We start from the raw sequence: 15,274 nt of genomic DNA on the forward strand, positions 1-15,274 counted from the left end.
GAGGAAGACTGCCACCATGGCAATCACAGGAGACACCCATCTTCAGTTATTTCCTCAGATCCCTAGAAACAAGGCTTGTTTTTGTCTGGCAATGACCTGTCTCATCCCTGAAATAGATGCCAGTCCCTAAAGTTGGAGGTCACAGCCATCCAGACTGGATTATTTCCACCTGCACCAAAACTATGAAGTCAAAGATCCAGAGAATGCTGAAATTCCTTTGAGACAACAATAACCCCAGATCTCTTTCCAGAATCCTGTTTCTTCAACTGCTCCTTTGATGGAGACTTCTGTGAGTGGCAGCAGTCTGTGGTGGATGATTTTGACTGGAGTCGCACAAAGCATTGTGCCCTGCTGGCCTCTGCCGGGAATACAAGCGCCTGCAGTTCTTCAGGTGAGGTTTGCTCCATGTCCAGGGATGAATACGCATGAAACTCCGATGAAACTGATTGCCAAGAAGTTTAGGACTGACAAAAGGAAGTACTTTTTGACACAATGCATAATTAATCTATGGAATTCTCTACCACAAGATGTGGTGACAGCCAACAGCCTAGATGACTTTAAGAAGGGCTTAGGTAAATTCATGAAGGACAAGTTATCAATGGCAACTAGTCTCAGGGCTATAGGCCACCTCCAGCCTCGGAGGCACGATGCCTATCAATACCAGTTGCAGGGGAGCAGCAGTAGGAGAGAGGGCATGCACATACCTCTTGCCTGTGGGCTTCCCAGAGGCATCTGGTGGGCCACTGTGCGAAACAGGATGCTGGACTAGATGGGCTTTGGGCCTGATCCAACACAGCTGTTCTTATATACTCAAACCCAGCTGGGTCATGAGAAGATTCGACTGATCAGAAATCCTGAGTCTTTGCCTTCCCTAGTAGAGTCCAACTTGCATATTGATTGATAGTGCTGATGGAAATCCATAGTTGTGCAAGGAGCTTGTTATGTGTGGGGCTCATATTCTCTCCTGAAATCCATTACAGTTATATTTCCAGAACTGGGAAAATGACCTGTATCTAATTGTGGAGGAAAAGCTGCCTATCCCACCTATACTTTTACCACTGCCACCAAGTAGACTTTTCGTATGGCTGGGTCTACTAGAACAGCCCTTACACCTAACCAAAAACTCAGTAGAGTGGAGAGGCTCATAGGTGTGGGGTGGAGACAATGAAACAAGCTTCTAATCTTTATGTAATAAGAACGTTTACTTTAAAAAATTGTTCAATTAAACATTAACTTTTAAGTTTCTTTACACAGCAGAACTTAGAACACAAAACAAGTACCACAAGAGCATACAGGGAGCTTTCCAGACTAGACCCTACAATGGGGTCAGAATACATCTCGGCAGTGTGCTTTCCATCCTCCCGTGTCGTGAAACTGCAGTCCCTGCGCGGACAGCAGGGTGCCGTTCACATTTCCAGTGCCTTGTTACGAATTTAATCACTGCGATATAGAGCTAGGACATTGTATGTCCGGCATGAAAAAGTTGCTATTTGGGGGGTTGTTAGTTCCTGCGAGACGGCTCCCCCCGCTGTTTCTGCTCCAAATGTGACTTGCCCGAAAGGAGGCATTTTGCTGCTGATGAGCAGCTAGTCTGGAAAGTGCCCAGGAGAAAAGAAATGGTTGGGAAAACACATAAACTAAGCCACTTAAACTGGCCCCTGACACAGAGCCCTCTTTGTGGCCTTCTCTTGTCAGCCCTTGGCTGGTTCCTCCTGCAGCCTCAGGTCTTACTGGTCACTTTGGCAGTCCTGGCGATTCAACCCAGCACTGCTTCTCCCAGCCTGGGCTAGCCGTTCTTCCGCTCGGACTGGCTCCTCCACTTGGACTGGTCCCAGTTCCTTCCGCTCACCAACATTTATTTTGTCGACTCTGACTTCTTCCACAATCTGAACTCTCACTGATGACTTCGGACTTTAGGACTCTGCTGCAGACGGACTCTCTCTCCTCTCTCAAACTCTCCCTCTCTAGATACATATTTTTGCTTACACACACACACACACACACACACACCTATATACATATTTTTGCCCCAGTTTTTCAAACCATCCAATTAGAACATGTGACGAGACGGGGATTATTGTGTGCTCTCCAGGGATCTGCTCTCAGTAGAGCGATTGCTCTGACCCCCAAATCCAAAGCCACTGCCCAGGCTCAGACACGGCTTCAGCAGCCTAGAACTGTCCGGCTTGGGACTTACAGGCGCTGTGCAGCCGGAGTCCCCATAAGCCAGCTCTGGACAACCCAGCTCTGGTCTATTACTCAGAAACACTCAACAGCAGCAAATGACCTTACGGGGCGCATGGGGAAGAGTTTTGCAAGTAACCCTCCAGTACCTGTTAAATCAGACTGAAGCCACTCCTAGGTATATGGACTTGATTTGGAAACAAGGGTTGCACAGGGATTAAGGAACTGGTGGAAAATAGGAGAACTGGAAGTAAAGTGAGGCACACAGGCATTTAAATAAAATCCCCAAACCAACTAGCGAGCACTGAGCTTCACCTTAGACTGGCTGTAGGCCGGTCCTTGGCTGAGGGTGCATTAATCCCTTCAGCTTCTCCCCTTTTGGACCCAGTAGCAGCTGGTGACGAGGTGGTGCCTCCTTGCCGGCAGCTCAGGACTGTTCTGGTGACAAAATGGGGCGATTCTTGTCCCTTGTTTTATAGTGCTATAGTGGGGCAAGGCTTTCCCACTCTTCTGGAGATAGGCAGCTCTGGGATCCAAGGGAGAAGGGTCAGTGTATCCCTGATCTCATGCTGCTGGCCAATGCAGGGTAGAGGTTTTCCCTCCAAAGTGGAGGTCCCTCCTCCTTAATGGGGCTGAACTAGCCTGTCTGAGCGGCATCCGGTTTGAACTGGCTCCCTGCTGTGGAAAAGGCTTCGGCCCGTGGCTCGGGGGCCCTGCCTCCTCCATAACAGAAGTCAGAACTGTGGAGCACTAGTGGAGGGAGGCCAGCGGGGGGGCCCTTACCCTGTCCCCTTCATCCGACATCAGATGCAGGGGGTTAGTCACGCCGCCCCCCCCCAACGAGGCCATGCAGCCCCGTTTGGAAGTCAGACTGAGGCCAGCGCTGTGTTCACGGTGTGGCCAGGAGCGGCTCTCCCTGCCTGAAAGGCTCTCTCTGTGAACGCTGTGCTGGCCATCGAACTCCCAAACGGGGCCATGCAGCCCCGTTCGGCAGCTAAACCACGCCTCCCCGCATCTGGCGTCACAGCAGGGAGCGGGTCCGGGCCGTGGCCCGGGTTCTTTGAACCCGGTCGCTTAATGGTGGCTACGCCCCTGCTGTTGAGCTAGAATGGAGCTCTGCGTTTCATCACAGAACCACTCAAAGTTCCCACCATTTTTCAAAATATCTTTCCCCTCCAAAAGCAAACTGTCAGCTCTAAATGTGAAACTAAAAACAACAGCACAGGCTTGAACGTTTGACCCTGCCAGCAACACAGAGACCAGCCAGCATGCTAACACCTATTATTTACAGTACTGAAGAGATCTGTGCCTCATTCCTTCACACTGTTAATAAAAAGAAAGAAAAGTATCATGGTCCAGACATTATTTGCGGAAATGAGGGATGATGTTTCCACCTTGGGGCAGAGAACTGAACTCGAAAATGTTCTGATGTTGTCCATACCTGACACAAGGATTTTAAGCAATTCTTTCCTCAGTGGTTCTGATACAGCAGCATCTGGACATAGGAAGCTGCCATATACTGAGTCAGACCATTGGTCCATCTAGCTCAGTATTGTCTGCACAGACTGACAGCACCTTTTCCAAGGTTGCAGGCAGGAATCTCTCTCAGCCCTATCTTGGAGATGTTGCCAGGGAAGAAACTTGGGACCTTCTGCATGCAAGTGTACAGGTGCAAGTGCTCTTCCCAGAGTGGCACCATCCCCTAAGGGGAATATCTCCCAGTGCTCACACATGGAGTGTCCAATTCTAATGCAAGCCAGGGCAGACTCTGCTTAGCAAAGGGGACACGTCATGCTTGCTACCACAGGACCAGCTCTCCTCGCTCCCTTCTCTGAACTCTTTGCACCTTCTTGTTCCCAGGGGGTTACTACATCTACGCCGACAGCCACTTCGCCCACGTGGGAGAGAAGGGCCAGCTGATGAGCCCAGAGTGCACAGCCCGAGAGCCGTCCTGCTTCCGCTTCTGGTACCGCATGGCGGGGGCCTCGGAGGAAGATGCCCTGAAGGTCTACCTGGTCCAGGAAGGGGCAGCCGACCCACTTCTGGTGTGGTTAGCATCCGGGAGCAAGGGAGACCGCTGGCTGCCAGCAGAAGTGGATTTGCACATCTCTGGCTGGTTTCAGGTAAGCCGAGCAAGGATGAGATGGAGAAGACAAATTGTGTGTGTGTGTGTGTGTGTGCATGTGGGCGTGTGTGTGCATGCTTGTGTAGTGGGAGTAATTAATGACTTCTTGGATTCCTCAAAAGCAAGAGCCTACTGCTATGAAATACCATACTCAAAAGAAAGGAAGCAGTAGCCTGCTATTCTGAAAGCCCAGCACATTTTCATTGGGTTACTGTGCATGAAAATTGCATCTGGCATCTGTCATGAACTTATTCTGGAAGTCAGACACAGTCCAGTGCAGTCTCCAGTCAGCCATCTTTGCTCTGTCTACACGTTGTTGCGTTTGTTGACAGATCCTTCTGGAAGGTGTGACAGGCTCAGACAACCAAACAAGGCTGGCAGTTGATGAGGTGTCCCTTGATCCTGGCTGTTGCCTTGGTAAGTCCATGCACTCTGTATATGCTCAGGGTCTTATTTGGGCCACCTGAAAGAGGGCTCGCTTTTGCCAGGTCACAATTATGCCATTTTGGCCTCCTCTGGTGTCATTTTCCTGACCTACCTTCCATTTTGCAGGTGTAGAAGATCCTACGCCACCAGAGCCCAGCCCAACAGGTACAGTGAAACTAAATCAATGGCATCTTTCTTTTGCAGTTTGGATGCATAATGAGTAAGAAGCATCCATGATCCAACAGGAGGCAAATACACATGAACGCAATGCCACCTATATTCAACACCATCTTACACTTGTTCTGGTATACATGGAAGTTCTTCTCAGGGCGTTTTTGTATGGAAAAGGATAAGTGTGGAATAGGCCCCGAAGTGCCACCTTAAGATCTGGGAGAGTGGAGGTGAAAGGATTCCAAACCTCAGTTCAGCTCTGTGTATCCGGTCCCTCTCTGTGTCTGTGCATGCAGTGTTTAGAATCACAGTATCATGAGGTTTCTTTTTCTTTGGCATTGGAATGTATTTGGATCTTTGCTGAGACAGCATGTTGCATTCCTTTCCTCTTCTCTGAGCCTTTTCATTATTACTATTATTTAAAATATTTATACCCTGCCCCTTCAGTGCACTACTGCTTGGGGTGGCTAACAACATTAATAAAACAGATACAATATAGAATAAAAAATTAATGCGGTTAAAAATTTCAAAGACCAGGCTAAAACCACAATTAAAATAACCAATTTTAAAACTGAAATTAAAAGTTATTAGCAAAAAGCTATACACTAAGAAATCTACCCGATACAAAGCAGAAGATAAGATATTAAAAAGCCTCTCCAAAAGGATGCAAGTCTTGCCTCTCTAACCTTTTGGACTTCTTTGAGAGTGTCAACAGGCATGTGGATAAAGTTGATCCAGTTGACATAATATACTTGGACTTCCAAAAAGCTTTTGATAAAGTTCCCCACCAAAGGCTCTTGAGTAAACTTAGCAGTCATGGGATAAGGGGACAGGTTCATGTGTGGATTGGTAAATGGTTGAAGGACAGGAAACAGAGAGTAGGAATAAAGGGACAGTTTTTACAATGGAAGTAGGTAGGAAGTGGGGTCCCCCAGGGATCGGTACGGGGACCAGTGCTATTTAACTTGTTCATAAACGATCTAGAAGTTGGGGATGACAAGCAAAATGGCCAAATTTGCAGATGACACTAAACTATTTAGGGTAGTGAAATCCACAACGGATTGTGAGGAACTCCAAAAAGATCTCACCAACTGGGGGACTGGGCGACAAAATGGCAAATGAGGTTCAATGTAAGCAAGTGTAAAGTGGTGCACATTGGGGCAAAAACACCAACTTCACATATACGCTGATGGGATCTGAGCTGTCGGTGACTGACCAGGAGAGGGATCTTGGGGTCGTGGTGGACAGCTCCTTGAAAGTGTCATCTCAGTGTGTGGCAGCTGTGAAAAAAGCTCATTCCATACTAGGAATCATTAGGAAGGGGACTGAAAATAAAAATGCTAATATTATAATGCCCTTATACAAATCTATGGTGCAGCCACCTCTGGAGTTCTGCGTACAGCTTTACATAGGAACATAGACAGTATTGTCTTCACAGACTGGCAGCGGCTTCTCCAAGGTTGCGAGCAGGAGTTTCTCTCAGCCCTCTCTGGGAGAGGCTGCCAGGGAGGGAACTTGAAACCTTCTGCTCTTCCCAGAGCGGCTCGATCCCCTGAGGGGAAGATCTTACAGTGCTGCACACACTTCTGGTCTCCCATACAAATGCAAACCAGAGTAGACCCTGCTTAGCTAAAGGGGCAAGTCATGCCTGCTCCCACCAGATCCACTCTCCTCTCCTTTGGTCACTGTATCTTAAGAAGGATATTGTCGAACTGGAAAAGGTGCAGAAGAGAGCAACACAAATGATCAGGGGCCGGGAGCACCTTCCTTATGAGGCCAGGCTACAGCATCTGGGGCTCTTTACTATGGAAAAGAGGCAACTAAAGGAAGACATGATTAAACTGTATAAAATTATGCATGGAGTGGAGGGGGTAGACAAAGAGAAATTTTTCTCCCTCTCTCACAACCAGGGGTCACCCTATGAAACTGAAGGTTGGGAAATTTAGGACCAACAAGTGAAAGTACTTTTTCACACAGGGCATAATTAATATATGGAATTCCTTGCCATGGGATGTGGTGATGGCCACCAGCTTGGATGGCTTTAAAAGGGGTTTAGACAGATTCATGGAGGACAGGTCTATCAATGGCTACTAGTCTGTTGGCTGTGGGCCACCTCCAGCCTCAGAGGCATGACACCTCTCGATACCAGTTGCAGGGGAGCAACCACAGGGGAGAGGGCATGCCCTCCTCTCTTTCCTGTGGACTCCTCAGCGGCATCTGGTGGGCCACTGTGTGAAACAGGAGGCTGGACTAGATGGGCCTTGGGCCTGATCCACCAGGGCTTTTCTTAGGTACTTGTTCTGTAAACCAGTTGCGTTCTTTTGCAAGATGGAGTATGGGACTGAACGCCACAGGGACATCCCCGAGGCTGGCTAAGTCGCTTATCATCTCCATGAAACTTTTGCTTTGGATTGCAGGTGAGACAACCAAAGGTGGAACAACAGTTGGGACAATCCCCATGCCTGTCCCTGAGACATCCACCCCACCAACGACAACTGCTATTAGTAAGTATGTGGGTCTTCTCAGCAAATGCTGCAAAGCCTGGCTGCTCTTGCCCACCTTGGAAAACCCACCACTGCCAACTGCTCCGGGGTCTCTGTGATACACTTCAACCCCATGGGGTGGTCAGAGAACTGTTTGGGGGACAGTACTTTTAAGAGAATGGGTCTAGACCCAGATAGGCTCTGGAAACCAAAGCATGCGTTTTTCCTCACCTGCTGAGCTGCTGCTTCCTGCTTGCAATAAGGTTCTCAGTGATCCCAAATGTTGTTTTCAGGGACATGTCACTTCAACTGCTCTTTTGATGAAAGCTTCTGTGAATGGACACAATCCATGCTGGACGACTTTGACTGGAGTCGCGCAAAGCATTTCTCACTTGGAAGTCCTCCTGCTGTTTCTTCAGGTGGGTTTTGAGACAATCCTCCCACCACGCGCACCAGTTCCATGAGAGCAGCCCTCAGTCAGGGAGGGGCTTTGAACACAGATGCCCCCTCCCTCCCTCCCTCCCTCCCTTGATCTCTTTGCACCTTCCTGTTCCCAGGGAGTTACTACATCTACGCCGACAGCCACTTCGCCCACGTGGGAGAGAAGGGCCAGCTGATGAGCCCAGAGTGCACAGCCCGAGAGCCGTCCTGCTTCCGCTTCTGGTACCGCATGGCGGGGGCCTCGGAGGAAGATGCCCTGAAGGTCTACCTGGTCCAGGAAGGGGCAGCCGACCCACTTCTGGTGTGGTTAGCCTCCGGGAGCAAGGGAGACCGCTGGCTGCCAGCAGAAGTGGATTTGCACATCTCTGGCCGGTTTCAGGTAAGCCGAGCAAAGATGCACTGAAGTGGGTGAGGAGCAATGGAGAAGTGAAGAAAAGTGGGTGGGATGGTCCTTAAATATCTCCTGGTTTATTGTGGCATGGATTTTTGTAAGCAATCGCTGCTGTGAAGCCTCATTGTCCTAAAGAGTCCATTATTCAAGGGAGATCCCTGAGAAAAACAGAGCCACAGGTCCCTGGTTCCACCCTCAGCAGGGCTGGATGGCTTCACAGCTTCCTGTTCTGAGTGATATTAGGTTCTCATGCTGTCACTAGGGCCTGTTGTGCAGGGACACGTTGCCGGAGGTTCTTCTGGATCAGGGGCTCTGAGACATTTTGCCGTCCAAGGCAAAGGGCAGTTGTGCCCACCCACTCCGCACCTTGGCAGGGCATGAGCTTGTCCTTCTCAGGCTGTGAAGCTAAGGCAGTGGCAGCGACACATGTGGCTTCTCCAGTTGTGCCCCCAATCTGGGCAGTGGTCCCGGGGGGGGCGGGAGGAGAGGGAGGAGAGGTGTGCCCCAGTGGGACAAAGAGGGGAAAACAAACAGTGCATCTGGGGGCAAGAGAGGGCAATGGCCGTGGGTGGCGGGTTGACACCCGCGGTGGTGGGGGGCCCCAGCAGTTTCTGCACCCTGTCTCCCTTCCCACACCTGAGGCAACCTCTTCACCCTGGCTGCCTCTGGTGCCAGACACTGCCCAGGACAGTCACCGGGCTTTGCTCTTCCTTGAGGGTGTCCTTCTCTCTTGACAGGTCCTTCTGGAAGGTGTGACAGGCCCAGAGAACCGAACCAGGCTGTCTGTCGATGAGGTGTCCCTTGAGCCTGGCTGCTGCCTTGGTATGTCCACGCACTCTGTTTGTGGTCAGAGTTACGAACATGGGGAAAGCCAAAGGCCCACCCAGCCGAGCTCCCTGCCTCACACAGCGGCCCACCAACTGCATCTGAGAAGCCCACCAAGGGGGGGAGGGGGCAACGCCCCCCCCTCCAAGTAGGTGTTCTCTAGCATCGGGTGGTGCTCAGGGCCAGGCCTGCTCTGATCCTGAGGGACATGTACAGCCACCAAGCTCTTCATAGCCCTATGGATTTGTCTAATCCCCTTTTTAAAACTGTCTGGATTGGTGCCCATCACTGCTTCTGGTGGCAGCGAATTCTATAGTTTACCGGCATGTTGTTGAGTACTTCCTTTGGTCTGTCTTGAATATCCCAGCATTTACTTTCAACAGAAAACCTCTAATACTTTGTAGGGGGGTCACTCTAGCCCCCTGATCATTTTGGTGGCCCCTTTCTGCACCTTTTAAGGGTGCAGTGCCCTTTTCTGCACCTTAAGGTGCAATGATCAGAAATGTACACTGCAATTGCACCACAGATTTGAATAAGGGCATTGCTGTACTGTATTGGCACTTTTATTTTCAGTCTCACGCAGAATTAGCCTTCTTTACAGCTGCAGAACACTGGCTCAGTATTTCCAGTGAGCTGACCACCACGACCCCTTGATCCTTTTCCTACTGCCAACTCAGTTTGGATTTTTTGCCCCAGTATGCATCACTTTACATTTACTTACAGGGAACATAAGAACAGCTCAGCTGGATCAGGCCCAAGGAAGCCCATCTAGTCCAGCATCCTGCTACACACAGTGGCCCACCAGATGCCGCTGGAAGCCCACAAGCAGGAGTTGAGGGCATGCCCTCCCTCCTGCTGTTACTCCCCTGCAACTGGTACTCAGAGGCATCCTGCCTCTGAGGCTGGAGGTGGCCTATAGCCCTCCGACTAGTAGCCTTTGATAGGCTTGTCGTCCATGAATTTATATAAACCCCTCTTAAAACTATCCAGGTTGTTGGCTGTCACAGCATCTTGTGGCAGAGAATTCCACAAGTAGATTATGCGTTGTGTGAAAAAGTACTTCTGTTTGTTGGTCCTAAATTTCCTGGCAATCAATTTCATGGGATGACCCCTGGTTCTAGTGTTATGGGAGAGGGAGAAGAATTACTCTCTCTCCGCTCTCTCCACACCATGCATGATTTTATACGCCTCAATTATGTCTCCCTGTAGTTGCCTCTTTCCAAAACTAAAAAGCCCCAGATGTTGTAGCCTTGCCTCATAGGGAAGGTGCTCCAGGCCCCTGATCATCTTGGTTGCCCTCTTCTCTACCTTTTCCAGTTCTATAATGTCCTTTTTGAGGTGACCAGAACTGTATGCAGTACTCCAAATGTGGCCGCACCATAGATTTGTATAAGAGCATAATAATATTAGCATTACATTGAGTTGACACTTTCAATGATCTGTCCACCATGACCCCAAGATCCCTCTCCTGGGCGTTTTCTAGATTACGAGATTTGCGACGGTTAAAGTGTTGCAAAGTGCAATGTTATTAGGCTGCAGCTGGAAACGACGAGCACAGCATTTTCCAATGCGTTTCTCAATGCATCAGGGTTGTGGTCGTTCAAATTGCCCACCACTGCAGTGGGTTTTCCAGGCAGGGGGTGTCCATATTCCACCAGAATCGCATTCACTGCCCCCTCCTCTTCCTCCATTTTCTGGTCAATGGGGTCACAGAGTGGGAATGACATAGCAAAGTTTTTTTTTAAAAAATCTAAACTAGGGGGCGCACCATGGTGCAAACGACAATCCATTTATTTATTTATTTATTCATTTGCATATTTTTATACCGCCCAAAACTTAAGTCTCTGGGCAGTTTACAACAAAATAAAAACAGAAAGTAAAACATTAGCTAAAACAAAAATGAAAAGCTTAAAACATTACAACAATTTTTTTTTTAAAAAAAAGAATACTTTAAAACAGCATTAAAACCATTAAAACAATATTAATTAAAAGCCTGGGTGAACAGATGCATCTTTAAAGACTTTTTAAAAGCTGTCAGAGATGGGGAGGCTCTTATTTCACTAGAGAACACATTCCCAAGCCTCAGTGCAGCAGCGGAGAAGGCCCGTCCCTGAGTAGCCACCAGACAAGCCGGTGGCAACTGCAGACGGACCTCTCCAGATGATCTCAGTGGGCGGTGGGGTTCATGACGAAGAAGACGTTCTCTTAGATACCCAGCAGGGCCCAAGCTGTTTAGGGCTTTTTCTCTATATTAAGGAAACAGAAAGAGATTGTGCATTTGCGCAAGAACCTGAGCAATTTTTAAAAAAAAAAAAAATCATATACGGACAGGGGCTTTAAATATTAACAAATCCTTCCACTGCGGAATGAGCCCTCCACACCACCTGGCATTGAGAACAGTTTGCGGGGCTTCCTTGCAGTAAACAAGGGGGGGACGTCTATTGCTTTGCAGTAAGCATATGTTAAAGATTAAACTGCCAGTCAGCCACTCAGCTGATAAAGCAAATGGGATTGCACAGAAGTAAATGATTCAGTTCAATGGGCTTCCTCTTAAGTAAGAGACCGGATCTGCGTTTGCGCCAAATGCAGAACACAAAAGGAAGCAACAGTGGAAGAAGAGGCACCACTACGACGCTCTCCCTACTCAAACTGAGCAGGCGCAAGAGCACCCGGCCCATCGGCCGGGGAGGGAGAAGCCCGGGGCGCTGCATAGATGGGAAATGGCGCTGGGCGGGGTGGCAGCATCTTTCCTCCTCCGCTTGCACCAAAGCCTCCCTTCATTGCAGTCCAGCCCTCCAGCCTTGCCCTAAGCTCGTCCCCCTCCTTCCGTCCATGCCCGCCCGCTCACTCCCTTGACAGAACCTCACTACTCTTTCCTTGCCCCAGCGCCACATCCCGTCCCCCGGCTGCCTCCCCTTCTGCATGTGCCCCACCTGATCCCTTGAGGGGGGCGGGGGGGTCACCGGCGCTGGCAGCAGGGCAAGATGACGAAGGGAGGTGGTGGCAGCTCTTGTGATCCCACGGTGAGTGGGTGGAGGAGGCAAGCATGGGTGGGGGCAAAATAACGTCCACACTACACTACATTGCAATGCACAAACTGCAGGGCAAACTTCCTAAAAACGGGAAAATACAGCTACCTCCCTGCCACGTGTTTACAACATCATAGTGCTAAAACGCATCAATAAAATTTGAAACAAGGCATTGGGATATGAACGGCACCCTGCTGACAGTGCAGTGACTGCAGTGTCGAAACACCGGCAATATGGAGGGGCATGTTGTGGACCTGTTGCAGGGAGTAATCTGGAAAACGCCCAGGCCAGCCACTGACAGTTCAGATCCCATCAACATATATGTGACGTTGGAGATTTTTGCCCAAATTTGCATCCCTTTACACTTGCCAACACTGAACCGCATTTGCCATTTGCCAGTGAACTCTTTGCCATTTAAAAGCCCATTTGCATAGATGGGAGAGATGCTTTTGGACTCCTTTGCAATCATTTCTTTTTAGACAAACTAAAGTAGGGCTTGCTTGGGCCCCATCAGAGCTGTCAATCTGACTGTCTTCTGTGATATTTTATGACCATCCCTGACATGCCCCGTTCTCCACCAGGTGAAGCTCCTACTCCCGAAGAAGCCACTCCCTCAGGTAATGCTGTGCAGGGAAAGATGCTGCTGGTGGCAAATGAAGGGCCACGGGAGTGGTTTCCATCCCACAAGTGCCTTGCTTGGTCAGCCTCCTCCAACCGTTTCGAAAGAAAGGGAAGCTGAGAAGAGGAGCCTGTTTGCCCCGCTGGATGGAGCTGGCTCTGCCTCTGCCACTCCCAGGCTGGCTGGCCCGGAGCGAATCATCCGCGCTCTGTTTCTCTGCCTGCATGATGGGAATAGTCACTTGCCACAGAGGACGGCTGCCAAGTGTTTGGGAGCACATTAAAAATGCTGCATCCAGATATGGGGTGGGTGGTGGGTGGAGAAGCGGCTGTCCCTAAACGTTGAAGGGATGGGGATTTGTCCCTCTATCAGAAGCAGATGTCAAAATACAACAGTTGTGGAGGGGAGAGGGGGTCATGGAGATGCTTTGGCCTCTTGGGAAATGACCCTAATCGGGGACTGGGATTCTTGCAAAGTCTTCCGGTCCCAGGACTCTCAGGAAAAGGACCTGTCTGGTCCTACAGAGATCCTGGATTTGTGCATAGGGGGTGCTTTTTCAGCTGCTCAGCCAGGTGAGGATCCCATCGCATCAGGAGGCTTTTCAGACAGCAGGCTTTACCTGTGGGTTTACTGCGGGGCTGTATAGCAAGTTTGGGGCACAGATACTCTGATGCAAAAAGAGGATTTTTTAAAAAAAAAAAAAAACACAACCCTGGACATAAATCAGGCTAGGTTACAGTAGGGAGGGGGAAACCTGGATTGTGTGAGAAGTGCTCTCTGAAATATCACACAGACTTCGGGGTAAATCTGGCCACACACCCACCCTCCCAAAGTAAAGTGTCTCCCCCTCACCCCCAAGCAGGCCGTGCCTCTCTTTCTCTCCATGGCAGTGGGGCCAGGGGTTGTGAGGAGGGCGTTGGAAGAGGAGGCTGGGCTGCTGAGCTTTGGGTCACATTTATTTCAGCATAGGTGTGCAGCTTTGTTGAGTTTGAACTGCTCTGGTTCAGCAGGGAACTCTGTAAGTCAGGAGTTCGTTTCTTTTTGATGACATTGGCACTATCCATAAAAAGCCCCAAATGATTTTGTTGTGTCGCCTCGAGAACATTTGGATGACAACTTTCTGCACCTTTCCCAGCTTTGCTCTACAGTCTCCTTTTTGAGAGGAGAGGACCTGGAATGTTCCATGGATTGATATAACGGCATTTCAGATCTGGCCACAGTCACAGGTGTCCCAATCCCAACAGTTAGAAATTTAAAATTATGTGAGTTTTCTTTTTAAAAGGTCGAGCAAAGGAGCTTCAATCAACACATTTTGATCAGGACATCATATCGCTTAGTTTAGAAACACTGTTTTCAACAGCACTCAGTTCCATTTACTTCCTTCCTTCCTTCTAAGTCAGTAAATGTGAACAGAGTTGTACTGGAATGAGTACTCCTGTTCATTTCAATCAGGCTTCTATACGAGAATTTCCCAGGGGATTGGGCTGAATGTGCTCAGAGAGTCAGAGCTCCATGACCTTCAAACAGACTATGTAGCTTCCTAGTAGAAGCTGGCTCTGGGTGCTGACCTTCTGGGTACGTTGCCTCTCTCTCTGCTTCAGGGCAGCCCACTAGCCAAGTGACCAGTCCTCAGCCCGAGACACCGGTCCCTGCCGAAACCCCTGTGCCCACAGAAGCAAGCACTACCGGTGAGTGAGAGCCAAGTGGGACCTCCAGTCTCGGTGGTGGGTGGATCGGAAGTTGACCTGAAATTAGAGGTGCTGATGGGAATGCTGGCCTGAGGTGTGTGTGTGTGTGTGTGTGTGTGTGTGTGTGTGTGTGTGTGTGTGAGAGAGAGAGAGAGAGAGAGAGAGAGAGAGAGAGAGAGAGAGAGAGGATTAAAAGGGGAAGAGTTTCCAATGGGCATCGTATCATTGTTCTTGGGGAAAGCTGGCTCTGGGTGATGACCTTCTGGGTACGTTGCCTCTCTCTCTGCTTCAGGGCAGCCCACTAGCCAAGTGACCAGTCCTCAGCCCGAGACACCAGCCCCTGTCGAAACCCCTGTGCCCACAGAAGCAAGCACTACCGGTGAGTGAGAGCCAAGTGGACCTCCAGGTTTGGTGGTGGGTGGATCGGAAGTTGACCTGAAATTAGAGGTGCTGATGGGAATGCTGGCCTGAGGTGTGTGTGTGTGTGTGTGTGTGTGTGTGTGTGTGTGTGTGTGTGAGAGAGAGAGAGAGAGAGAGAGAGAGAGAGAGAGAGAGAGAGGATTAAAAGGGGAAGAGTTTCCAATGGGCATCGTATCATTGTTCTTGGGGAAAGCTGGCTCTGGGTGATGACCTTCTGGGTACGTTGCCTCTCTCTCTGCTTCAGGGCAGCCCACTAGCCAAGTGACCAGTCCTCAGCCCGAGACACCGGTCCCTGCCGAAACCCCTGTGCCCACAGAAGCAAGCACTACCGGTGAGTAAGAGCCAAGTGGACCTCCAGGCTTGGTGGTGGGTGGATCGGAAGTTGACCTGAAATTAGAGGTGCTGATGGGAATGCTGGCCTGAGCGGTGTGTGTGTGTGAGTGAGTGAGAGAGAGAGAGAGAGGGGGGGGGA

General features: G+C 49.8%; 1 protein-coding gene across 1 annotated transcript in view; it reads left to right on the top strand.

The window, feature by feature from the left end:
• The window catches only part of LOC128350643 (zonadhesin-like), a 65,785-nt gene that overhangs the window by 18,148 nt on the left and 32,363 nt on the right, over positions 1 to 15,274 (top strand). Inside the window, exons 15-26 of the mRNA XM_053309032.1 lie at positions 251 to 391; positions 4,045 to 4,307; positions 4,642 to 4,726; positions 4,862 to 4,900; positions 7,324 to 7,410; positions 7,683 to 7,808; positions 7,947 to 8,209; positions 8,959 to 9,043; positions 12,657 to 12,692; positions 14,296 to 14,382; positions 14,675 to 14,761; positions 15,047 to 15,133. Coding sequence (XP_053165007.1) covers positions 251 to 391; positions 4,045 to 4,307; positions 4,642 to 4,726; positions 4,862 to 4,900; positions 7,324 to 7,410; positions 7,683 to 7,808; positions 7,947 to 8,209; positions 8,959 to 9,043; positions 12,657 to 12,692; positions 14,296 to 14,382; positions 14,675 to 14,761; positions 15,047 to 15,133 — 1,386 coding nt within the window. The remainder of the gene's footprint in view (positions 1 to 250; positions 392 to 4,044; positions 4,308 to 4,641; positions 4,727 to 4,861; positions 4,901 to 7,323; positions 7,411 to 7,682; positions 7,809 to 7,946; positions 8,210 to 8,958; positions 9,044 to 12,656; positions 12,693 to 14,295; positions 14,383 to 14,674; positions 14,762 to 15,046; positions 15,134 to 15,274) is intronic.

The sequence above is a fragment of the Hemicordylus capensis genome, chromosome 3 (assembly GCF_027244095.1).
Source record: "Hemicordylus capensis ecotype Gifberg chromosome 3, rHemCap1.1.pri, whole genome shotgun sequence".
NCBI lineage: Eukaryota > Metazoa > Chordata > Lepidosauria > Squamata > Cordylidae > Hemicordylus > Hemicordylus capensis.